General features: G+C 38.1%; 1 protein-coding gene across 2 annotated transcripts in view; it reads right to left on the bottom strand.

Moving 5' to 3' along the window:
- The window catches only part of AKR1D1 (aldo-keto reductase family 1 member D1), a 50,280-nt gene that overhangs the window by 9,282 nt on the left and 14,210 nt on the right, over positions 1-26,788 (bottom strand). The window contains exons 3-7 of one of the 2 annotated variants that reach the window (XM_061166425.1): positions 25,148-25,264; positions 20,912-20,989; positions 16,658-16,780; positions 8,170-8,279; positions 6,370-6,535 (exon numbers count right to left, since the gene is read on the bottom strand). In XM_061166425.1, coding sequence (XP_061022408.1) covers positions 6,370-6,535; positions 8,170-8,279; positions 16,658-16,780; positions 20,912-20,989; positions 25,148-25,264 — 594 coding nt within the window. The remainder of the gene's footprint in view (positions 1-6,369; positions 6,536-8,169; positions 8,280-16,657; positions 16,781-20,911; positions 20,990-25,147; positions 25,265-26,788) is intronic. The other variant, XM_061166427.1, reaches the window with a different exon arrangement.

Below are 26,788 nucleotides of genomic sequence, written 5' to 3'. Positions count from 1 at the left end.
TGATATAAATTTTGGACAATTAAGAATCCAATATTCAGTTCCCATTTTTATTCAGGAGTGTGTTGATTACTCTCTCCCACTTTCGACTCTCCGTTTTCTACCTCAGAACACCTCTATTTCCTCCTTTCCCCTTCTCTTCCCAATCCAATTCTATGAATCTTTGTGGATGTCTGGGCTACGGAGAACACTTTGGGAGCAGAGAACTGCGTAGATCTGTCTCTCACCTCTTAAGTCCCCCCTTTTCTCCTCCTGCTCATCTCTATCTCCCTCCTCCCTCTCCTCTTCTTCATGTAACTCTGTGAACCTCTCTGGGTGTCCCTCATGGTGGAGAATCTTTTCACCATTAACCTAGAAGTTTTATTATCAGTGCTGTATAGTTGGAGAAGTCTTGAGACTACTGGAAGAAAAAAACTGAAATCCAGAGGCAGGAGACTTAAGGACAAAACCTGAGAACACCAGAAAACTCCTGACTACATGGAACATTAAGTAATAAGAGACCATCCAAAAGCCTCCATACCTACACTGAAACCAACCACCACCCAAGAGCCAATAAGTTCCAGAGCAAGACATACCATGCAAATTCTTCAGCAACACAGGAACATAGACCTGAGCGTCAACAAACAGGCTGCCCAAAGTCACACCTAACACATAGACCCATCTCAAAACTCATTACTGGACACTCCATTGCACTCCAGAGAGAAAAAATCCAGTTCCACGCACCAGAACACCGATGCAAGCTTTCCTAACCAGGAAACCTTGACAAGCCAATCATCCAACCCCACCCACTGGGTGAAACCTCCACAATAAAAAGGAACCACAGACCTCCAGAATACAGAAAGCCCACTCCAGACACAGCAATCTAAACAAGATGAAAAGGCAGAGAAATACCCAACAGATAAAGGAACATGAAAAATGCCCACCAAGTCAAACAAAAGAGGAGGAGATAGGGAATCTACTTGAAAAAGAATTTAGAATAATGATAATAAAAGTGATCCAAAATCTTGAAAACAAAATGGAGTTACAGATAAATAGCCTGGAGACAAGGATTGAGAAGATGCAAGAAATGTTTAATAAAGACCTAGAAGAAATAAAAAAGAGTCAATCAAAAATGAATAATGCAATAAATGAGATCAAAAACACTCTGGAGGGAACCAAGAGTAGAATAACGGAGACAGAAGATAGGATAAGTGAGGTAGAAGATAAAATGGTGGAAATAAATGAAGCAGAGAGGAAAAAAGGAAAAAGGATCAAAAGAAATGAGGACAACCTCAGGGGCCTCTGGGACAATGTGAAACACCCCAACATTTGAATCATAGGAGTCCCAGAAGAAGAAGACAAAAAGAAAGGCCATGAGAAAATACTCGAGGAGATAATAGCTGAAAACTTCCCTAAAATGGGGAAGGAAATAGCCACCCAAGTCCAAGAAATCCAGAGAATCCCAAACAGGATAAACCCAAGGCAAAACACCCCAAGACACATATTAATCAAATTAACAAAGATCAAACACAAAGAACAAATATTAAAAGCAGCAAGGGAGAAACAACAAATAACACACAAGGGGATTCCCATAAGGATAACAGCTGATCTATCAATAGAAACCCTTCAGGCCAGAAGGGAATGGCAGGACATACTGAAAGTAATGAAAGAAAATAGCCTACAACCTAGATTACTGTATCCAGCAAGGATCTCATTCAGATATGAAGGAGAATTCAAAAGCTTTACAGACAAGCAAAAGATGAGAGAATTCAGCACCACCAAACCAGCTCTTCAACAAATGCTAAAGGATCTTCTCTAGATAGGAAACACAGAAAGGTTGTACAAACGTGAACCCAAAGCAACAAAGTAAATGGCAACGGGACCATACCTATCAATAATTACCTTAAATGCAAATGGGTTGAATGCCCCAACCAAAAGACAAAGACTGGCTGAATGGATGCAAAAACAATACCCCTATATATGCTGCCTACAAGAGACCCACCTCAAAACAAGGGACACATACAGACTAAAAGTGAAGGACTGGAAAAAAATGTTTCATGCAAACGGAGACCAAAAGAAAGCAGGAGTCACAATACTCATATCAGATAAAATAGACTTTCAAATGAAGGCTGTGAAAAGAGACAAAGGAGGACACTACATAATGATCAAAGGATCAATCCAAGAAGAAGATATAACAACTATAGATATATATGCACCCAACATAGGAGCACTGCAATACATATGGCAAATGCTAACGAGTATGAAAGAGGAAATTAATAGTAACACAATAATAGTGGGAGACTTTAATACCCCACTCACATCTATGGATAGATCAACTAAACAGAAAATTAACAAGGAAACACAAACTTTAAATGACACAATGGACCAGCTAGACCTAATTGATATCTGTAGGACATTTCACCCCAAAACAATCAACTTCACCTTTTTCTCAAGTGCACACAGAACCTTCTCCAGAATAGATCACATCCTGGGCCATAAATCTAGTCTTGGCAAATTCAAAAAAATTGAAATCATTCCAGTCATCTTTTCTGACCACAGTGCAGTAAGATTAGATCTCAGTTACAGGAAACAAAATTATTAAAAATTCAAACATATGGAGGCTAAATAATACGCTTCTGAATAACCAACAAATCATAGAAGAAATCAAAAAAGAAATCAAAATATGCATAGAAATGAATGAAAATGAAAACACAACAACCCAAAACCAATGGGACACTGTAAAAGCAGTGCTAAGGGGACGGTTCATAGCATTACAGGCTTACCTCAAGAAACAAGAAAAAAGTCAAATAAATAACCTAACTCTACACCTAAAGCAACTAGAGAAGGAAGAAATGAAGAACCCCAGGGTCAGTAGAAGGAAAGAAATCTTAAAAATTAGGGCAGAAATAAATGCAAAAGAAACTAAAGAGACCATAGCAAAAATCAACAAAGCTAAAAGCTGGTTTTTTGAAAAAATAAACAAAATTGACAAACCATTAGCAAGACTCATTAAGAAACAAAGGGAGAAGAACCAAATTAACAAAATTAGAAATGAAAATGGAGAGATCACAACAGACAACACTGAAATACAAAGGATCATAAGAGACTACTACCAGCAGCTCTATGCCAATAAAATGGACAACTTGGAAGAAAGGGACAAATTCTTAGAAAAGTATAACTTTCCAAAACTGAACCAGGAAGAAATAGAAGATCGTAACAGACCCATCACAAGCAAGGAAATCGAAACTGTAATCAGAAATCTTCCAGCAAACAAAAGCCCAGGACCAGATGGCTTCACAGCTGAATTCTACCAAAGATTTAGAGAAGAGCTAACACCTATCTTACTCAAACTCTTCCAGAAAATTGCAGAAGAAGGTAAACTTCCAAACTCATTCTATGAGGCCACCATCACCCTAATTCCAAAACCAGACAAAGATGCCACAAAAAAAGAAAACTACAGGCCAATATCACTGATGAACATAGATGCAAAAATCCTTAACAAAATTCTAGCAAACAGAATCCAACAACATATTAAAAAAACATGCACCATGACCAAGTGGGCTTTATCCCAGGAATGCAAAGATTCTTTAATATCCACAAACCAATCAATGTAATGCACCACATTAACAAATTGAAAGATAAAAACCATATGATTATCTCAATAGATGCAGAGAAAGCCTTTGACAAAATTCAACACTCATTTATGATTAAAACTCTCCAGAAAGCAGGAATAGAAGGAACATACTTCAACATAATAAAAGCTATATATGACAAACCCACTGCAAGCATTACCCTCAATGGTGAAAAATTGAAAGCATTTCCTCTAAAATCAGGAACAAGACAAGGGTGCCCACTCTCACCACTACTATTCAACATAGTTTTGGAAGTTTTGGCCACAGCAATCAGAGCAGAAAAAGAAGTAAAAGGAATCCAGATAGGAAAAAGAAGAAGTGAAACTCTCGCTGTTTGCAGATGACATGATCCTCTACATAGAAAACCCTAAAGACTCTACCAGAAAATTACTAGAGCTAATCAACGAATATAGTAAAGTTGCAGGATATAAAATTAACGCACAGAAATCCCTTGCATTCCTATACACTAACAATGAGAAAACAGAAAGAGAAATTAAGGAAACAATACCATTCACCATTGCAACAAAAAGAATAAAATACTTAGGAGTATATCTACCTAAAGAAACAAAAGACCTGTACATAGAAAACTATAAAACACTGATGAAAGAAATCAAAGAGGACAGAAACAGATGGAGAAACGTACCGTGTTCCTGGATTGGAAGAATCAATATTGTCAAAATGGCTATACTACCCAAAGCAATCTATAGATTCAATGCAATCCCTATCAAGCTACCAACGGTATTTTTCACAGAACTAGAACAAATAATTTCACAATTTGTATGGAAATACGAAAAACCTCGAATAGCCAAAGTAATCTTGAGAAAGAAGAATGGAACTGAAGGAATCAACCTGCCTGACTTCAGACTCTACTACAAAGCCACAGTCATCAAACAGTATGGTACTGGCACAAAGACAGAAATATAGATCAATGGAACAGAATAGAAAGCCCAGAGGTAAATCCACGAACCTATGGACACCTTATCTTCGACAAAGGAGGCAAGGATATACAATGGAAAAAAGACAACCTCTTTAACAAATGTGCTGGGAAAACTGGTCAACCACTTGTAAAAGAATGAAACTAGAACACTTTCTAACACCATACACAAAAATAAACTCAAAATGGATTAAAGATCTGAATGTAAGACCAGAAACTATAAAATTCCTAGAGGAGAACATAGGCAAAACACTCTCTGACATAAATTACAGCAGGATCCTCTATGACCCACCTCCCAGAATATTGGAAATAAAAGCAAAAATAAACAAATGGGATCTAATGAAACTTAAAAGCTTTTGCACAACAAAGGAAACTATAAGCAAGGTGAGAAGACAGCCCTCAGATTGGGAGAAAATAATAGCAAATGAAGCAACAGACAAAGGATTAATCTCAAAAATATACAAGCAACTCCTGCAGCTCAATTCCAGAAAAATAAATGACCCAATCAAAAAAATGGGCCAAAGAACTAAACAGACATTTCTCCAAAGAAGACATACATATGGCTAACAAACACATGAAAAGATGCTCAATATCACTCATTATCAGAGAAATGCAAATCAAAACCACAATGAGGTACTATTACACGCCAGTCAGGATGGCTGCTATCCAAAAGTCTACAAGCAATAAATGCTGGAGAGGGTGTGGAGAAAAGGGAACCCTCTTACACTGTTGGTGGGAATGCAAACTAGTACAGCCGCTATGGAGAACAGTGTGGAGATTTCTTAAAAAACTGGAAATAGAACTGCCATATGACCGAGCAATCCCACCTCTGGGCATACACACCGAGGAAACCAGATCTGAAAGAGACATGTGCACCCCAATGTTCATCGCAGCACTGTTTACAATAGACAGGACATGGAAGCAACCTAGATGCCCATCAGCAGATGAATGGATAAGGAAGCTGTGGTACATATACACCATGGAATATTACTCAGCCATTAAAAAGAATTCATTTGAATCAGTTCTAATGAGAATGATGAAACTGGAGCCCATTATACAGAGTGAAGTAAGCCAGAAAGATAAAGACCAATACAGTATACTAACACATATATATGGAATTTAGAAAGATGGTAACGATAACCCTATATGCAGAACAGAAAAAGAGACACAGATGTACAGAACAGACTTTTGGACTCTGTGGGAGAAGGCGAGGGTGGGATGTTTCGAGAGAACAGCATCGAAACATGTATATTATCTATAGTGAAACAGGTCACCAGCCCAGGCTGGATGCATGAGACAAGTGCCCAGGGCTGGTGCACTGGGAAGACCCAGAGGGATGGGATGGAGAGGGAGGTGGGAGGGGGGGATCGGGATGGGAAATACATGTAAATCCATGGCTGATTCATGTCAATGTATGACAAAAACCACTACAATATTGTAAAGTAATTAGCTTCCAACTAATAAAAATAAATGGAAAAAAAAAAAAAAAAGAAGGTGGTAAGTTGACTATTAAGAATTTCAAACTTTATACCTTCTATTCCTACTGTGCTGACAGAGATGGGAGAAGGTTGTATCCAGAGTCAATAGGTCAGGAAATAGAAGAAATAAAGGAGCTAGATTTCAAAGAAGCAGCAAAGCAATCCCTGAGTTACTAGGAACTATCACAAATTCAGTTAAATTAAATCCAGACATGGGTGGAATTGGTTGAGGAGTTAGTATAAATAACATATGTGGTCATTGCAGCTTTCTTATTGATCTGAACAGAAAATTCTCTTAAAAAACAAAACAGAACACTGCTTTTTACATTTCCAGAAGCAGTTTTCTTACTTGAAAGTTTTCTTTGATCCTTTCAGGGTTAAAACTTTTAGGAATGACAACCACTCCTCGCTGAATGTTGAAACGCAAAACAACTTGAGCTGCTGTTTTATTGTACTTTTTCCCCAGTGCATTTAGAAATGGATCCTTTAGCAAAGGTGGGGAAGAGACATTCACCCTTAAAAAAAATAAAAAAAAAAAAAAAAGAAATCAAGACATGTATCATATTTCGGCCAAGTAATGAAATTAAATGACGCTTACTCCTTGGAAGGAAAGTTATGACCAACCTAGATAGCATATTAAAAAGCATAGACATCACTTTGTCAACAAAGGTCCGTCTGATCAAGGCTATGGTTTTTCCAGTAGTCATGTATGGATGTGAGAGTTGGACTGTAAAGAAAGCTGAGCACAGAAGAATTGATGCTTTTGAACTGTGGTGTTGGAGAAGACTCTTGAGAGTCCCTTGGACTGCAAGGAGATCCAACCAGTCCATGCTAAAGGAGATCAGTCCTGGGTGTTCACTGGAAGGACTGATGTTGAAGCTTTAACTCCAGTACTTTGGCCACCTGATGCAAAGAGCTGACTCATTGTAAAAGACCCTGATGTTGGGAAAGATTGAAGGCAGGAAGAGAAGGGGACAACAGAGTATGAGATGGTTAGATGGCATCACCGACTCAATGGACATGAGTTTGGGTAAACTCCGGGAGTTGGTGATGGACAGGGAGGTCTGGCATGCTGCAGTTCATGGGGTTGCAAAGAGTCAGACACAACTGAGTGACTGAACTGAACTGAACTGAGTGAGAACCAGTGGTTAACCAGTCACCCTCCTCCTCTGACAACCACCACCCCCCCCCCCCACTTTCACCTGGTAACCTATCCAAAACAGTCAGGTCACCTGTAACCAAGTTCTTTGAATGCAGAGTATTCAGAAGACTAGTGCTTAGTATGGGAAGGTCAAGACAGGCAGATTCATAGACCTGTCTCTTCCAGAGTGTTCAGTCATGTCCAACTTTATGAGGCCCCTTAGACTGTAGCCTACTAGGCTCCTCTGTCCATGGAATTTCCTAGGCAAGAATACTGGAGTAGGTTGCCATTTCCTCCTCCAGGGGATCTTCCTGACCCAAGAACTGAATCCACATCTCATGTATCTTCTGCATTGGCAGGCAGTTCTTTACTATTAGCACCACCTGGGAATCCCACTTTTCCAGAGGGTAAATAATACCAATATTTCTTTGGTGGATCTTACAGAGAGAATGGGGTTGGAAGTAGGCACACAGGGAAAGTCAAGAAGACTGAAGGAGAAGCACAACTCTTGAAATCAGAATGGAAAAATTCCTACTTAAGTCTGTGGAAGAGATCACAGTAGAAATATTGCCACTGAATACAGAGATTTAAAAAATTCAAAAATTTCAGAATATGACTGAATATTACTTTGGCAGGTAATAATCAAGGTGAAAGTGAAGTCACTCAGTCATTTCCGACTCTTTGCAACCCTGTGGACTGTAGCCTACTAGGCTCCTCCAACCATGGGATTCTCCAGACAAGAATACTGGAGTGGGTTGCCATTTCCTTCTCCAAAATCATAATCAAGGTACTGGTAGGCAATTTCATAGGTAGAGTCTAAGTGATTATTACAACACCTCAGTGAGGAAGGTTTTGTTAGCTGTAATTTGCATATATGAAGATTGACTTGAAGAGATTGTTACTTCCTTAAGATCACACAGATGAATAGTCATTTCAGTCAAGCAATTTACATTAGCCTAATACTCCAAAAGAAATATACTTACTGAGGAGATAAACTGCATTACTTACCAGGATGGATTTCTAGAGGTTCCCAAAGGGCTGTATGCAATAATGACAATGTCGTGTTGTTGGCAAAATTTCAAGAGTTTTGGCTGGGTGAAATATGGATGGCACTCAACCTATGTGATTGGAGAGCAGAGCACAAAATTAAGGACTTGTGGATGAATGCAATTTTATATAGATTTTAATAATTCAACAAAATCGATTGCAAAGTAGTATGGATAGCGAGGCAGATCTTAAATATTTTTCCAAAAAAAGAAGTTTGCATTGTTTATATATGAGTGAGGTGAAGTAAAACCAGATTAGTGAGGTCACTATCTATGAGTTAATCCTAAAATAGCTGGGAAACAAATTCAATTTTTACACCTATCATACTTTAAAGCTATAAGTGAATGGACTTGGTGATTTATAGTAAATATTCTAGCAAATACAATTTTCCATAACAGACACATAGTCTCAAGTTCACATTACAGTCTTGGTAAATAGAGGTGACATGTTGCAAAAGCCCTCTATCCCTCACTATCAAACACTTAAGAATATTTTCCCAAGAGATAGAGTGTGTATAAAAGTAAATTTAGAGATGCATTTTCTCTTCTTGGTGGAGAGTTCTTTACAGCACTAAATGTAGGCCTATTTTCATTTTCTGTATCTTATTGACAACATTCCTGCACTAAAAACATTTGTGTCAACAAAAGTTCTTCTCTAAGTTTCTTCTTAAACACTATGGTAGTTTTTGACTTATGTGTTTCTTTTCTTTTTAATTAAAATCAACCAAGGCTTAATGAAAATATTATAAGTATGTAATTATTATTTTCACTACCTGGAATATTAAATACTTGACAAGTTACATTTCTAGAAGGCACAAGAAAATGCTATTGATAAAGTAGAAAGGTAAACCAGAGGTCTTAGAGGTGAGTCTTCTTTCCTTTATCTAATTTGACAACCTTTTTTTTATACCCCCTATCAATTTCTCCTATTTCTTCTCTTTCCCTTTTGTTGTTGTTTGCTAAGTTGTGTCCAACTGTTTGTGCAGATCCCATGGACTGCAGCATGCCAAGCTTCCCTGTCCTTCACTATCTCCCAGAGTTTGCTCAAATTCATGTCCATTGAATCGGTGATGCTGTCTAACCATCTCATCCCCTGTTGCACTCTTCTCCTCTTGCCCTTAATCTTGCCCAGAATCAGGGTCTTTTCCAGTGAGTCAGCTCTTCCCATTGGGTGGCCAAAGTATTGGAGCTTCATCTTCAGCATCAGTCCTTCCAATGAATATTCAGGGTTGATTTCCTTTAGGATTGGTTAGTTTGATCTCTGCTATTGTCAGGACTCTCAAGAGTCTTCTCCAGCACCACACTTCAAAAGCACCAGTTCTTTGGCACTCGCCATCTTTATGGTCCAACTCTCACACCCATACATGACTACTGGAAAAACTGTAGCTTTGACTATACAGATCTTTATCAGCAATGATGTCTCTGCATTTAAATATGCTATCTAAGTTTGTCATAACTTTCTCTCCAAGAAGCAAGCTTCTTTTAATTTCATGGCTGTAGTCACTGTCCACAGTGATTTTGGAGCCCAAGAAAACTGCTTCAACTTTTTCCCCTTCTATTTGTCAGGAAATGATGGGATTGGATTGCATGAACTTGGTTTTACTAATGTTGAGTTTGCCCCCTCATTATCTTGATCTCTCCTTTTCCCTAAGACACTTTCCCCCAACCCCCCATTTAGGAACATTTCTTCATTCTAAAAAGTGACACATAGTGTCCATAGTACAGTAGACCCTAGGTATCTGTGTAGGATTGGTTCCAGAACACCCCCCAGCAAACACCAAAATTCTCAGATGCTCAAGTCTGTTCTATGAAATGGTGTACTACAGTGGATCCTCCATATTTGCATCCAGGGATATGAAGGGTGATCTGTTTCTTTCCCTTATCCTCTCCCACTCCCAGCATCACTCTCCCCCTTTAATATCTTTCCCATTTTTCATCTTATTGGCACACTAATGTTTCCAAACACATTTTAAATCATGTCACTCCATTGCTTAAAGACTAAGTATGAATTCCTTAATTTCATGCCTGCCTGCTTGTTCCAAACACATTTAGTTTTCCCCACAGAGACTCCTTTCTAATCAGGTTGGAGTCCTGTTACTTGTCTTTGGCCTAAATATGTATATTCACATGTGTATATGGCATATGTATTTACAACAGTCTTTGGTAATGCTGTAGTTTTAGATAGATATCAGAATCTCACAAGGTAAAGATAAGAAGCTGGACAGAATCCATGAATAGCAAAAGTCCTTTCATTAATTAACTCCAACCTCTTCTGTCTTTCCATGAAAAACTGCACTGAATTTTCTCTTCTTTGTGGAAGACACTCAACAAATATTTATTAATTTCTGTGTCAGGACATCTGTGACTTAGGTACAGTGAATGAGATCAGGAAAAATGGAAGAATTTGGAAATTTTCCTTTTTCCTTCCTTTCTCCTTTCCTTCCCTCTGTCCCTCCTTACATTCCTTCTTTCCTTTGTTCCTAGAGTTATGTGTTGGAACTGTGTATGAAATGAAACCGCTTGAGAGAGATCCACAGTTCCCTTTGAATTGGGCTGGGAGAGCACCGCTTGACACTAGGAAGACTGTCTAAGCCAGGAGCAGAGCCCAGAGGGGTGTTACTCCAGATGAATGCCACAGGGAAATTTGGATTGCTCAGACTCTGAGAATGAGTACAGAGTAAGCTTATATTCTGTGTCAGTTTGTTCATGACGTCAATGAAAAGTACAAACATTTGCAAACTTTATGTTAGATTTGGACTGGTGGGAAAATTCTCTGGAGCAGGAAATAGCAACAGATTCCAGTATTCTTGCTGAGATAATCCCATGGATAGAGGAGCCTGGCAGGCTACAGTCCGTGGGGTCTCAAAAGAGTTGGAGGCAACTCAGCGACTCAACAATAACAATATCGTGAAAGTTAGTTTTGAAATATGTTAATTTTGAATTATGCAAGACCTTCAGATATGTATCCCTTGTATATGAAATGTGTCAAATCTGTCCCCATGGACTATAGCCCGTCAAGCTCCTCTGTCTATGGGATTTTCCAGGCAAGAATACTGGAGTGCATTGCCATTTCTCTTAATCTTCTTGGAGAAGATTGCTTCTCCAAGGGATCTTCCCAACCCAGGGATCAAACTCATGTCTCCTACAGCTCTGCATTGGTAGGAAGATTCTTTACCACTGAGCCAGCTGGGAAGCCCAAGGACTGCATTATGCGCATTGTATTCCTGGGTTGAAAGCTGCTCGCTTTGTATCTCTGGAGAAGAGACGGTCCTACCAGGGCACAGGGTGATGGCTGGTGGCCAGGGGGCCTGCGCTCTGATTTGTGCCAGCTCTATTCATAGGTTCTGTGCCAGTATTTGACATATTCAAACAGCACAGAGCACATGAATAGGTTCAGGCTATGATCTTCCTACACACCTTGCTTCTCTTTCAGGAACATTTGTAAAGATAATCGACAGTCTCATGCCGACAGATCAACGCATTTCCTGCTTGGCATGAGGAAACACACTCAAATTTTCATTCTTTTCCATGCTCAGGTCAAAAGTCACCACCTGTCTCCGTGCATTTGTAAGAAGAAAGCTGCTTGCCATTTCAACATTTTTATAACAAAATATTGTTCTTAGGAGTGCAGGAAGGATATGCTGCAGAGGGGATTGGTTAGAAATAAAGGATTGGATTGAGATCAGTGAGGGAGGCAACGTTTGTTGCTCTCAGTTCCTGACAGCTTCTGATACAGCACTAGCTGAAGTGTCAGTTTGGAAGTGGTACTTCTAAATATGGCAACACTTCTATTTAGCTGTGGGTTACTGTCCTGATGTAGGTAATAATTCATTTTTCTGTTATGAACTATTTTGAGTTTCTAAAAACAATGAATTCAACAAGTCCACCATCACCCCAATATGTGAATATTTACCATATTCAAGAACATTTTTCAGTGCAGCTTCTTAAGGTTTTATGAAGTAGAGGGACAAGGATATCATTTCCCCATTTAACAAGGTGGATTATAGTATTTTGTTGTGATTATAAGAGTAATATATGCTCACTGCAGAAGACTTGAAAAATACAGAAAAGCGTAAAGAGGAGAACAGAATTTACTTGTAAAATTCGCAGCCAGAGATAGCCACAGTTAGCATTTGAATATATTTCTTTCTAATATTTGCACTTTTTAAATAATGTAATCACCTTCATACTGTAATACATTTTGCATCCTAGCCTTTCCACTTAGTATCATGGCCATATCTCTTTTTCTCAAAAGTGATTCAACAACATCTTTTGTTGAGAGTTTACATATTATGAATGTTTTAAAATTTATTTAAACATTCCTTGAATTTTTCTTGTTTATGTTGCTTCCTTTTTTTTTTTGCCATGATAAACAGTGCTGTGATAAACAGACATATATGGGTGTTCTGATTTTTTCCCCGCACAGGGATAGATTCCTAGAAATTGAAAACTGAACATTTTTTAAGGCTCCTGCTACTTATTGCAAAATTGCTTTTCAGTAAAGTTGAATCAATGTACCAGTATTCCATCACTTGCTTACATGGAACATAATGCTAAAAAATAAAACAAAAACTTTGTGAATTTGATACATAATACAAAATTTCACTTAAATTTACATTTCTGTAATTAATAGTGCAGCTAAACATTTTTCATATGTTTACCAATCTTGCAATTTGTCATCTGTGAATTTCTGTTCATTTCTTTTGAGTCATAATATTTTTTCTCATTGATATTTTTTAGGTTTTTAACTCATATGGATATGACCTCCTCTTACTATTATATATTTTTTTCAGTTCTCAAACAATTTTCAGCAAGAATACTTTAAAAAATTTATTTTTTTTAAATTGAAAGTTAATTGCTTTACAGAATTTTGTTGTTTTCTGTCAAACCTCAACATGAATCAGGCATAGGTATACATATATCCCCTCCCTCTTGAAACTCTCTCCCATCTTCCTCCCCATCCCACCCCTCCAGACTGATACAGAGACCCTGCTTGAGTTTCCTGAGACATACAGCAAATTCCCATTGGCTATCTATTTTATATATGGTAATGTAAGTTTCCATGTTACTCTCTCCATACACCTTATCCTCTCCTCCCCTCTTCCCATGTCTGTAAGTCTGTTCTCTATGTCTGTTTCTCTATTGCTGCCCTGCAAATAAATTCTTCAGTACCATCTTTCTAGTTTCTGTATATATGCGATAGTATACGATATTTATCTTTCTCTTTTTGACTTACTTCACTCTGTATAATAGGCTCTAGGTTCATCCACCTCATTAGAACTGACTCAAATGCATTCTTTTTTATGGCTAAGTAATATTCCATTGTGTATATGTACCACAACTTCCTTATCCATTCATCTGTCAATGGACATCTAGGTTGCTTCCATGTTCTAGCTATTGTAAATAGTGCTTCAGTGAACATTGGGGTACATGTATGTTTTTCAATTTTGGTTTCCTTAGGATATATGCATGGGAGTGGGATTGTTGGGTCATATGGTGGTTTTATTCCTAATTTTTTAAGGCTTCTCCATACCATCTTCCATAGTGTCTATATCAATTTACATTCCCACCAACAGTGCAAGAGCATTCCCTTTTCTCCACACCTTCTCTAGCATTTATTGTTTGTAGACTTTTTGATGATGGCTATTCTGACTGGTAGCAGTTGATAGCTCATTGTAGTTTTGCTTTGCACTTCTCTAATAATGATCAATGTTGAGCATCTCTTCATGTGTTTGTTAGCCATCTGTATGTCTTCTTTGGAGAAATGTATGTTTAGGTCTTTTTCCCACTTTTTGATTGGGTTATTTGTTTTTCTGGTATTGAGTTGTGTGTGAACTGCTTGTATATTTTGAAAATTAATCCTTTGTCATTGTTTCATTTGCTATTATTTTCTTCCATTCTGTACGTTGTCTATCCACCTTGCTTATAGTTTCCTTTGCTGTGCAAAAGCTTTTAAGTTTAATCAGATTCCACTTGTTTACTTTTGTTTTTATTTCCATTACTCTAGGAGATAGGTCATGGAGGATCTTGCTTTGATTTATGTCATCCAATGTTCTGCCTATGTTTTCCTCTAAGAGTTTTATAGTTTCTAGTCTTACATTTAGGTCTTTAGTCCATTTTGTGTTTTTCTTTGTGTATGGTGTTGGGAAGTGTTCCTAATTTCATTCTTTTACATGTAGCTGTCCAGTTTTCCCAGCACCACTTATTGAAGAGGCTGTTTTTATGTATTGTTTCCCTATTGCATATTCTTGCTCCTTTGTAAAAAATAAGGTACCCATAGTTGCATGGGTTTATTTCTGGGCTTTCTATCTTGTTCCATTGGTCTATATTTCTGTTTTTGTGTCAGTACCATACTGTGTTGATGACTGTAGCTTTGTAGTATAATCTGAAATCAGGAAGGTTGATTCCTCAAGCTCCATTATTCTTTCTCAAGACTGCTTTGGCTATTCTGGGCCTTTTGTGTTTCCATATGAATTGTGAATTTTTTTGTTCTAGTTCTCTGAAAAACGCCATTGGCAATTTGATAGGGATCGCATTGAATCTGTAGATTGCACTTGGTAGTATACTCATTTTCACATTATTGATTCTTCCTACCTAGGAACATAGGCTATCTCTCCACCTGTTTATGTCATCTTTGATTTCTTTCATCAGTGTCTTGTAGTTTTCTGTATACAGTTCTTTTGTCTCCTTAGGTTTATTCTTAGATTGTGTTCTTTTTTTGCAATGGTGAATGAAATTGTTGCCTTAATTTCTCTTCCTGGTTTTTCATTGCTAGTATATGGGAATGCAAGTGATTTCAGTGTATTGATTTTGTATCCTGCGAGTTTGGTAAATTCATTGATTAGCTTTAGTAATTTTCTGATAATATCTTTAGGGTTTTCTATGTATGTTATCATGTCATCTGCAAACAGTGAAAGCTTTACTTCTTTTCTGACCTGTATGCCTTTTATTTCTTTTTCATCTCTGATTGCTGTAACTAGGACTTCCAAAACTATGTTGAATAATGGTGGTGAGAGTGGACACCCTTACCTTGTTCCTGATCTTAGTTTTTCACCATTTAGAATGATGTTTGCTGTGGGCTTATCATATATGCCCTTAATTATGTTGAGGTAGGTTCCTCTTTGCCCATTTTTTGAAGAGTTTTCATTAGAAATGGGTACTGAATTTTGTCAAAGGCTTTTTCTGCACCTATTGGGATTATCATATGGTTTTTATCTTTTAGTTTGTTAATATAGTGTATCACATTAACATGCATATATTGAAGAATCCTTATTATATTTTTAAAATATAATCATCTAATTTTCTTTGCTCTCTGATTTTAATATTTTTAGGATTTAACACTTTTATACTATTATATGTATTGGTATTCCTTATAATTTTCCCATGACTTCCCTTTCTATCCATAGATGCAGATAACTAAAATTCTTTTGTAGTATTCACAAATAATTTCCTGCTTTGTCTCTAGCTCCTGCTCAAAGGGACACTTTGAAGTATAACATGAGGCAAAGATCTATATTTGTTATTATACAACTATCAATTTTCTCCACACTACTGAAAAATAAATTGTTTTGTCATTAGTTTACATTAGGCTTTTATTTTATTTGAGATTGTTTCTAAGATATTTCTTGTTTATTTTAGACTGTTCTAGGTCTCCATTGCTGCACAGGTTTTCCCTATTTGGGGTGAATGGGAGCTACTCTTTGTTGCAGTGCACAGGCTTCTCATTGCAATGGCTTTTCTTGTTGCAGAGCAGGGGCTCTAGGTGCGAGGGATTCAGTAGTTGGGGGCATAGGCTTAGTTGTTCCAAGGCATGTGGAATCTTCCCAGACCAGGGATTAAACCCATGAACCCTGCATTGGCAGGTGGTTTGTTAACCACTAAACAATCAGGAAAGCCCGATATCTCTTATTTTCTATTTATTTGTAGGTTTTCCTTGGATTAATCTTGCATGTGTGCATACTCAGTTGCTCAGTCATGTCCAACTCTTTGCAACCCAATGGACCATAGTCCACCAGGCTCCTCTGTCCATGAAAACTTTCTAGGTAAGAACACTGGAGTGGGTTGTCATTTACTTCTCCCAGGGATCTTCCTCACCCAGGGATCAAACCCAAATCTCTTGCATTGGCAGGTGGATTCTTCATCACTGTGTCATTTGTGCTACTCTTACATTATTTTAAATACTGTGGATATCAATATCTGATAGGTTTTGTTCCCCCTCAGTAGCTTTCTTCAGAAAATTTTGGGTTACTTTCCCCTGGACTTGAAGTTTCTAATCGTGCTTGTTAAGAGACATAAATTGACTTGACCAGGACCTAATGATGAGATATGTATATAAAGTGACCTCAAGGCTTTCTGACTCCTAATCCAGGATTCCTCTGTTGAGTAATTGATTTTCTCACATTCCCAACCCCCACATCCCCCTTATCTCCCTTCCCTTGTCAGTGCCATACCTGGTTGCTGACTGGCTTATACTTAAGTCCCGGTTTGTTCAGAATGAGCTCCAGCTGCCTACGGTTAAAATTGGATACTCCAAGGGATTTCACCAAGCCAGCATCTTTGCAAGCTTCTAAAGCCTGTAGGATAAAAGCCAGTGGGTCAAGAAAAAAGCCTCAACACAAGCAAGAATAAACATTTATAAGGGTGACTGTGAATTCTTTAAAAAGGAAAGTCTCTGGGTATGTTAATAAGCATTCTGTGAACTAAAGCAAAGTGGAGGAAATAAGAATTCTATAAATGAATGATTTGGGGGAATTGTTTATCATACCTTCCCCTTGTATTTTCAAAATGTAAGAAAGTGAGAGTGATAGTTTCTCAGTATCTGACTCTTTGTGACTCCATGGACTGTAGCTCGCCAGGCTCCTCTGTTCCTGGAATTCTCTAGGCAAGAATACTGGAGTGGGTTGCCATTCCTTCTCCAGGGGATTTTCCCAACCCAGGGAATCAAACCCAGGTTTCCTGCATAGCAGGCAGATTCTTTACCATCTGAGCCACCAGGGAAGCCCTTCATAACATATACCAGCACAATAATAATGATCTTATTTCTTAAAATCTGTTGAGGTTTTCTTTTTGGTGTAGTACCTGAAAATTTTATGTGTCTGGTGTGTGTGGAAAATGTATTTTCTCCTGTTTTGGGATACAGGTCTTGCTTGTCTCTCTCACATACATACATTATTTAGAAGATTAAAAGTCAAGCTTTTCCTGTCTTTTCAATAATTTAAAGGAATATATCAGAAATCTCCCATTGTAACAGTGAATTTACCAATATCTTTCCGTATTCTATCAGTTTTTGATGTTTATATTTTTAATATATTTTATTTGATACATATGTGTTTAAAATTGTATATCTTCTTAGTAAATTAAATCTTTATCATTACGGTTTTTGCACTTCCCTGTACATTTTTTTTTTTTTTAATTTGGCTGCACCAGGTCTTATTTGTGGCACGTAGCCTCTTTGGTCTTCCTGGCAGCATGTGGGATTTTTTTCAGCTGTGGCATGTAAACTCTTCAGTTGCTGCATGTGGGATCTTGTTTCCAGATCAGGGATCAAATCCAGGGAGTGCTGGGTCTTAGTCACTGGACCACCAGGGAATTCCCCCCCCCCCATACATTTTAGAGTCAGCTTTTCAATTTCTTTTGGGATTTTGACTGGGATTGCATTGAATCTATCCATGAATTTGGAGAGAGTTAACAACCTATCTGTATTCAGTCTTTCTGTCAAAGAACATGATATAGCTCTCCTTTTATTTAGATTTAAAAAATCTTATCAGTAAAATACTATAATTTTAACTGTATAAGTCTTGCACAGACTGTGTTAAATTTATCTCTAAATATTTAATTTTTTTTTTTTTTTTACAAATTCCACTTCCCTGTGGTACATATATTACAATGGAATATTACTCAGCCATAAAAAGGAACACATTTGAGTCAGTGCTAATGAGGTGGATGAACCTAGAGCCTATTATACAGAGTGAAATAAGTCAGAAAGAGAAAATAATTATCATATACTAACGCATTTATGAATCTAGAAGGATGATACTGATGAACCTATTTGCAGAGCAGCAATGGAGACACAGACATTGGGAACAGACTTATGGACATGGCATGGGTAGAAGAAAGAAGGAGACGGTAGGAGGTATGGAGAGAGTAACATGGAAAATACATTACCATATGTAAAATAAACAGCCAATGGGAATTTGCTGTTTGATTCAGGGAACTCAAACCAGGACTTGGTAACAACCTAGAAGGGTGGGAAGGGGAGGGAGGTGGGAGGCATGTTCAAGTGGGAAGGGACATGGGTAAACCTATGGCTGATTCATGTTGATGTTTGGTAGAAAACAATGTAATACTGTAAAGCAATTATCCTTCACTTAAAGACAAATAAATTTTTTTAAAAAGGAAAAAACTCCACTTTCAATTGTGCATTGGTAGCATATGGATTCGGAGAAGGCAATGACACCCCACTCCAGTACTCTTGCCTGGAAAATCCCATGGACGGAGGAGCCTGGTAGGCTGCAATCCATGGGGTCACAAAGAGTCGGACACGACTGAGCGACTTCATTTTCACTTTTCACTTTCATGCATTGGAGAAGGAACTGGCAACCCACTCGGTGTTCTTGCCTGGGGAATCCCACGGACGGCGGAGCCTGGTGGGCTGCCGTCTGTGGGGTCACATAGAGTTGGACACGACTGAAGCAACTTAGCAGCAGCAGCAGCAGCAACATATGGATTGAGTAAATGATTTTTCAGGTGGAGAGGCCCAGACAGCAGAAAACATAGTCAGTGCCTCCTCAACCCTCAAAACAATCCACAGTTCAGAGCTTTAAGCTGTTACCGACATGTGGGGAAGTCTATTAGAAAGAGATAATCATTCAATTATAATTTCCAGCCTTTGGAGGAAATTATACTTAAAAGACGCTTACTCCTTGGAAGGAAAGTTATGACCAACCTAGATAGCATATTAAAAAGCAGAGACATCACTTTGCCAACAAAGGTCCGTCTGGTCAAGGCTATGGTTTTTCCAGTGGTCATGTATGGATGTGAGGGTTGGACTATAAAGAAGGCTGAGTGCTGAGGAATTGAACTGTGGTGTTGGAGAAGACTCTTGAGAGTCCCTCGGACTGCAAGGAGATCCAACCAGTCCATCCTAAAGGAGATCAGTCCTGGGTGTTCATTGGAAGGACTGATGCTGAAGCTGAAACTCCAGTACTTTGGCCACCTCATGCGAAGAGTTGACTCATTGGAAAAGACCCTGATGCTTGGAGAGATTGGGGGCAGGAGGAGAAGGGGACGACAGAGGATGAGATGGCTGGATGGCATCACCGACTTGATGGGCATGAGTTTGAGTAAACTCCGGGAGTTGGTGATGGACAGGGAGGCCTGGTGTGCTGTGATTCATGGGGTCGCAAAGAGTCGGACACGACTGAGCGACTGAACTGAACTGAACTGATACATGAGGGGGAAGTCTATTGCATGCATGCATGCTCAGTCATGTTCAACTCTTTGAATGAGATAATTGTTAGATTATAATTTCCAGCCTTTGGAGCTTGAATTGGGAGAGGCAGGAAAACAACTGCCAGAGGTCAGGCAGAGACTTAGGTTTTCCCTAGCTTCCCACAAGTGCAAGATTTCAGTTCTGCTCTGACTTGATTCCTGAAGATGTCTGAACATGAGTCCTAAGTGTCTACATGTGTGGAGTGAACAGTACATGTTCCAAAGCTATGTTGTTGTTTTACAGTTGCTAAGTCATGTCTGACTCTTTTGCTACCCCATGCACTAGAGCTCTCCAGGCTTCTCTGTCCATGGGATTTTCCAGGCCCGAACACTGGAGTGGATTGCTATTCCCTTCTCCAGGGGATCTTCCCGACCCAGGGATCGAACTTGGGTCTCCTGCATTGTAGGTGGATTCTTTACTGCTGAGCCACCAGGGAAGCCCCTCCCAAGGCTAACATGGCCCCTTTTACCCAGAATAAAATGCAGCCCAGCAACCAGTAAGATAATATAAGAGAAGAACTATTGGCATTATTTTTGCTTTTATTTATCCTAAGGCTATAGCAAGAGAGAAATAAGAGCAAAAATAACCCCAATAGTTCCTCTCCTAAATTATCTTACTGGTTGCTGCACTGCCTCTTACTCCAGGTAGAAGCTGCCATGTTACCACATAACAAACCAGTTCATAAATCTATACCTGCCTCCCCCCAACACATAAATCCATAAGGGTTTTCTCATTATTTCCCCCTACTTTCTCACTCTTATAATCTTGGGGAAGGAATCAGCAGATTGCTCAGAAATGGAACCAGAATTATTTTTCAGGTTTTCATTTATTATTTTACATTTGTTTCTTTTAGACATCTTATGACTGATTTTTAAAAATTCAGTTTGAGAAACAAAAAAAAATTTGTGCGTTTATCTCATTTATATACTTTTATTTACTGTTATAGTAAAGCTTATTTCCTTTACTTTCTTTTGCCTCCCACTTGTCTCACCTCCTTATCTTTGGTATTCTTCTCTTCCATCAAAGCAAAATCAAACACTTTTCAGTGCCCAGAAATGGAGATTTTTATGCATCTTTGCTCATGGTTACAAATACTTGACTATTACTTTTCATTGGGAATAAAGGTCGTAACTCTGCATAAAGCTAACAGGAATAACCAGATCACAATTTAAAAATGTAATCTTTTAAGATTAAGAAGCCCATTTTAACTTACCTCCCAAGTGGCACATAGATTTGACTTGTGATATAACCATTTGCCATTTTCATCTTTAGGATATAAATCATCTCCAGGCTGTTAAAGAAAAAAAAAAAAAGCAAGTATATCTGAGGATTAAAATGATGGAATTTGAGTTGTCGATATTTCAGTATACCCTGACCCTGGGAAACAAATTTAAGATATACATATAAATTTGTTTTCTCCCCTTTGTGAAGATATCCAGAAATTCACTTGTCCAACATATATGACACATTAGTCTTATTCTCTCACCCTGGCATTTATTATTCCTTTATTTATTGACAGATTATTGTTGTTAACTCATGAAGTTATCTCTTAATGATAACATTTCTCATTAGAAAAAAGCAAAAATTGAGAATTAGGACGATTAGATTCAGTGTTTGGATAGTATATCCTTGCCAAAGTTGAGGACAGCTAATTTCTTACTCTTATGAGAAACCAAATGTCATCACTAAGGCTGAGAAGGAATTCTTCAGCTAAGAAAAGCATAGTTGATGAATGGAATGCTCCTTAAGTATAAGGGAAATGGACAGCTCATTACTTCTCAGGTCTGGCTAATCACTCTGTGGTTCTTTATTTCCCTTTTTAGCAGCCTCTAGGAGTTGAGCATCTTTTTTTCTACCTCACACTAACTGTCGAACCTCCTTTTCTAGCTTTTTGGTGACACTTTTTCAATGAAGATTGACTGTTGTTCAGTCACAAAGTTGTATCCAACTCTTTGCAACCCCATACTGCAGCGTGCCAAGCTCGCCTGTCCTTTCACCATCTCCCAGATTGTGATCAAACTCATGTCCACTGAGTTGGTGATGCCATCCAACCATCTCATCCTCTGTTGTTCCCTTCTCCTCCTCCCCTCAATCCTTCCCAGCATCAGGGTCTTTTCCAATGAGTCAGCTCTTCACATCAGGTGGCCAAAGTATGGGAACTTCAGCATCAGTCCTTCCAATGAATATTCAGGGTTGATTTTCTTTAGGATTGACTAGTTTGGTCTCTTTGCTGTCCAAGGGACCCTCAAGAGCGTTCTCTAACACCACAGTTCAAAACCATCAATTGTTCAGCACTCAGCCTTCTTCATGGTCCAACTCTCACATCCATACATGACTACAGGAAAAACCACAGCTTTGACTATATGGACCTTTGTCCGCAAAGTGATGTCTCTGCTTTTTAATACACTGTGCTTTTTAACACACTGTGTAGGTTTATCTATTGACTATGGTGTGGAAATTGTCTTTCATATTTCCCCTTTTTTTCCTATATGTAAAAATGGGACCCATCTCATATGGCTTTGGAAATGGGATAGAGAGAAATAAAAGATGATTTCTAGGTTCCTTGAGTAGATGGTGGTAACTATTTCCTGAGGCTGGACAACAAACTGAGAGTTTTGTTTTGGATATTTTGAGTTTGAAATGACTGTTAAACATTCAAGTAGATATTTGAAGAGAACAGAGAGGTCTCAGAGGGTTGCTCAGGGAGAGACTGTGGGCACAGATAAAATGTGGGAGTTCCTCACACATATTAAATGGTATTCAGTCCATGCAACTGGGTGAGATCACCTACAGAAAGAGTGTGGCTCAGTCAGGCAAAAATATTGAGGAAAGAGCACTGGGCAAAGCATTTGGAGTTTAGTGGGGAAGGAGCTGCCAAAGAATCATCAGAGGATGACATCATCAAAAACACAAGGTGAAAATGTACAAAGAAAGAGGCAGTGATCATTTGCATTGAAAGAGGTCAAATAAAATATGAGGACAAACTGTCTATTGGATTTGGTTGGTGGCATAGAAGTCTTTGTGTATCTTGATAATAGGAAATTTTTGTTATTAAAAAGTAACAAGGAATTGGATAAAATCCATTATATTTTAAAAAATTTTCCTGAATTTTCCCTCTGCCATCTTACCTGAATGAAACTTTTACCTGGTGATCACACTTTCTCCATGCCCTCTTTAACAAAGGGGGCATCTAAATTTCATCTAAAATTTTCATCTAAATTTTCTTCTGTTACACTGAAATTGGGAAAAGGACTCCTTTCTCCTCAAAGCCATGTAATCATTCATATTAACTACCCTGTATATCTCTGATTTCTAAGCCCTTTGACCTTAACACTTATGAGGCTTATTTCCACTCTGTTCTCCCTCTATATTTCTTATTTTTAGCATTTCCTAATTTTACTTCTGATCTGAAATGACTTTATGCTTCCATCATGAACTCTGTTAATATTAATAGTTTTTACTCTCCCAAATTTTAATTCTTTATCATATCTGAACCCATGTTAGATATTTCTATGATGTCTCCTTAAGCTTCCACTGTGCTAACTTTACTAATCTCTTCATCTGGACAAGCCCATTGTCTTTTTCCTCCTTTCCTGCTCCTGACTATAAAGCATTATTAGAAGAAGAATTCAACCTTCTAAAAATCCACCCTGTTCACTCTCATTCCTGTTTAGCAATAACTTTGCCCTTTTAAAATGCCTTACGCTTTTTTTTACTTTGTATTTTTTCTGAAATTGTGTCTGCTTGTTATCTTGACATTAAAAAATAACGAAGTGCTAAACCATTTTAGCAAGAAAGATATTTGTTTTTTAAAAATCATAAGATTAAACAACCATGTGATATTTTGACTTCAAAGATTGATTTCTCAATTACAGGAAGTACAGGTTCAGTTGGGAGGTAATGTCACTGTATTGTGAAATTTGTCACTGTTAAAAGTTTTACCTTCTCTGTGTCCTTGAGCTCTGATCCTATTTAAAAATAGAAATAGAATTTCTCTATTTACCTTCTCCAAAAGATTTTACAAGTCATTAGTCAGCTACAGAGAAGTAAATTTCATTTTCTCACTTTTTTTTTTTTTTCATTTTCTCACTTTTAAATATAGCTTCTTTCCAAATTTGTAAGACTCAGCTTAGAACTCTGCCATTTGAAAAAGAATCAAGGTTAGCTGAGTGAAGAGAAGGGTTGAGGTCAAAATCCAAAGAGCCTGAAATAAAAATATCACTGTAATCCACAGGATATTGGGACCATTAAGCTCATGAGGATAAGAGAGAGGGTAGTATAATATAAGGGAACAAGATTGGGATTGGCATTAGGGGACCAGGATCTGGTCCTAGTTCTGATGGACTTTAAGCCTGACCAAATAGTCCATTGCTTGTGGTCTAAGTTTTCTCTTTGGTGAAATAAGGTTATTGGGATATATAATTTCTAAGGTGGCTCAGTCACTAAAGAACCTGCCTGCAATGCAGGAGACCCAGGTTCAATCCCTGAGTTGGGAAGATCCTCTGGAGAAGGAAACGGCAACCCACTCCAGTATTTTTGCCTGGAGAATCTCATAGACAGAGGAGCCTGGTGGGCAATAGTCCATAGGGTTGCAAGAGCTGAACACAACTTAACGACTAAACCACCACCACCAAGTCACATCTTGGAGACCACAGAGAAAAGTCAATAAGGAAGATGTTTCTAGAGATCAGAGCAGGGGCAGCCAGGTTGGCTGTGTAAAGAAATTCTTTTGGTCACTGCAATGGCAGAGAGCCCTTGTTTTTCCTGTCTAGCAGGACCTTGTATACTTCATGGATAAGTGGTCAACTTTGTTTTTCAGTCTTTCCTTTCCTCAATGAAATTTTAAAGCTGTTGCTGATCTTCAGCAGTGTATAGTGGGTGTGTTGGTGGTGATTAAATTAACAGTGAGCCCATAGATTGAGAAAGTTCAAAGAAGGAATGATTTGAATCAAAGGAATATATATCACACAGAAGTCCTGACCTTGGAGCTGGCTTCAAAAACCTGACTATTTTCTCCAAAGGAAGAAGATCTGAAGGGTGGAGTGTAAGTTTTCAGTTGTACCTATTACTTTACATTATGTTGTGCAGAGATGTTTTTGTGACTGTGTGGATGGGAAGAAGGGTGTGCTGGATGCTGGGCAACTACAGCATGGACTACAGTTAGTTGATTACATGTTGGTTTAACAAAGAAAGTTCAAAGTATATCTGTAAAGATATGATATAACAGAACATGCATTGGATAATGAATCAAGAAACTTGGAATCCAGGCCTGAGATGGATACACAGAATTGTTCTTGGCATTTGTTGGGCTAGGTCAGTACTATCTCATTTATGGTAACAAAATATCATTATATTTTATGGTGCTAAGTAATGAATGAGCTTCCTGCACAGATCTTTTTGCTCATGGTTGCCAAGGAGTGAAGCATAACCTTTAGGCATCTGAACCTACCTTAAAAGCCATGGGTATTTCAATGATGTAAAGATCCACATAATCTAACTGGAGGTCCTTAAGTGTCCTCTCCAGAGTTGGGCGGACCATCTCTGGGTCATGATTTGTAGCCCACAGCTGAAAGAAAAAATGGGGATAGTTAATATCCATGGTATTTTTTTAAAATAATAATGCACCACTTTAAAAATATTTTTAACTTTTTTTTTTTTTTAACTGCATTGCACAGCATTGCAGGATCTCAGTTCCCCGGCCAGGAATGGAATTCATGCTCCCGGCAGTCAAAGCATGGAGTTCTAACTACAGGATGGCCATGGAATCCCCCCACCCCAGTAGTCTTTACACTCATATACATTGTATTCACTCATTTCATTTCACAGAAATATGTTTAAACTGAAGTGTCATCTGAGTATAGGTTGAACTGATATAACTCTAGATACCCAGAGTATAACTTGATCCAAATATAGGACCAGAGATTTAAATATCCACCTGAACCACAGAGAACCTAATTCAGCAAGAAACTCTTCCTCTGCCCTGTGCTATTTGCCGAATCCACCCTTAGCACTTTCATTTTTCCTCATTGTATAATTAGGGAACATGGATCTAACTAGTGGTGCTGACCTGGTCTGGTGCTTTATTTTCATTTCACTGATAGAAGTTATGACTCATCTGAGTAAGAAATATGGCTGTGTAGAAGGTATGGCTCATCAGAGTAAGAAATATGATTGTGTACGTGACTTCACCAGTGCTTCACACTGTGATGGGTGGTGCAGATGCTGGTGAAATTTTAAATTATTGGAAAGGTTTAGATCCCTTTTGATAGCTCCTTTGTTCCCATTTGGTCCACTTCCTGATTTCCCCAGGAAAATTCTGCCAATCCCTACAAAGAAATTACTCAATCTGAACTGGTGATGTCACAAAAATGGTGGCATGGGAGACTCCTTTGTTGGAGATCTTTGTCCTGCAAAATGATCATCAGTTTAACAGCTGTTCATGAATTAAAAACCAATAAAAATGTTGGTCAAAGGATGCCAACTTCCTGTTATGAGTGAGTTCAGGGGATCTAATGAATAGCATGGTTGTTATAGTTAGTAATACTGTTGCTAAGAGAATAAATCTTCAATGTTTTCATCACAAAAAGTAATAGTAATTATGTAATGTGATGGAGGTGTTAGCTAACACAGTGGTGATAACCATTTTGCAGTATATAATTGTATCAAATCAATGTGTTGTACACTTACACTTATATAGTGTCACACACCAGTTATATTTCAATAAAGCTGAAAAGGTAAATAAAAGGCAAGTAGACAGTTTTAACGTATATAAGAAAAAAGAAAAAGAAATTACTCAGTCTCTAAAGTGCTAAGTAATGAAAAATTAGGCCTTGGGTTGTCAGAATGGAGCATGTGTACCCTTGAGGTCTGTGAAACTTAGGGTACTGAGGGACACTCAGAGCCTCAGGATACATGAGTATATTTTCTTGGAGCATCAAATTTGCTCACGTATTTTGAAAAATTTTTGAATTTCCATACACTTTTTGCCACAAGTAAGGGCAAGCAAAATTGGTAAAATTTAATTTTTTCCTTTGTTGAACAATATTTTTTTCTTGCCCTCAAAGCACAGAAAAGAGAAAACAATGCAAGA

This window comes from Dama dama, chromosome 18 (assembly GCF_033118175.1).
Source record: "Dama dama isolate Ldn47 chromosome 18, ASM3311817v1, whole genome shotgun sequence".
Lineage (NCBI taxonomy): Eukaryota > Metazoa > Chordata > Mammalia > Artiodactyla > Cervidae > Dama > Dama dama.
This window is presented reverse-complemented; position numbering and strand designations above follow the sequence as displayed.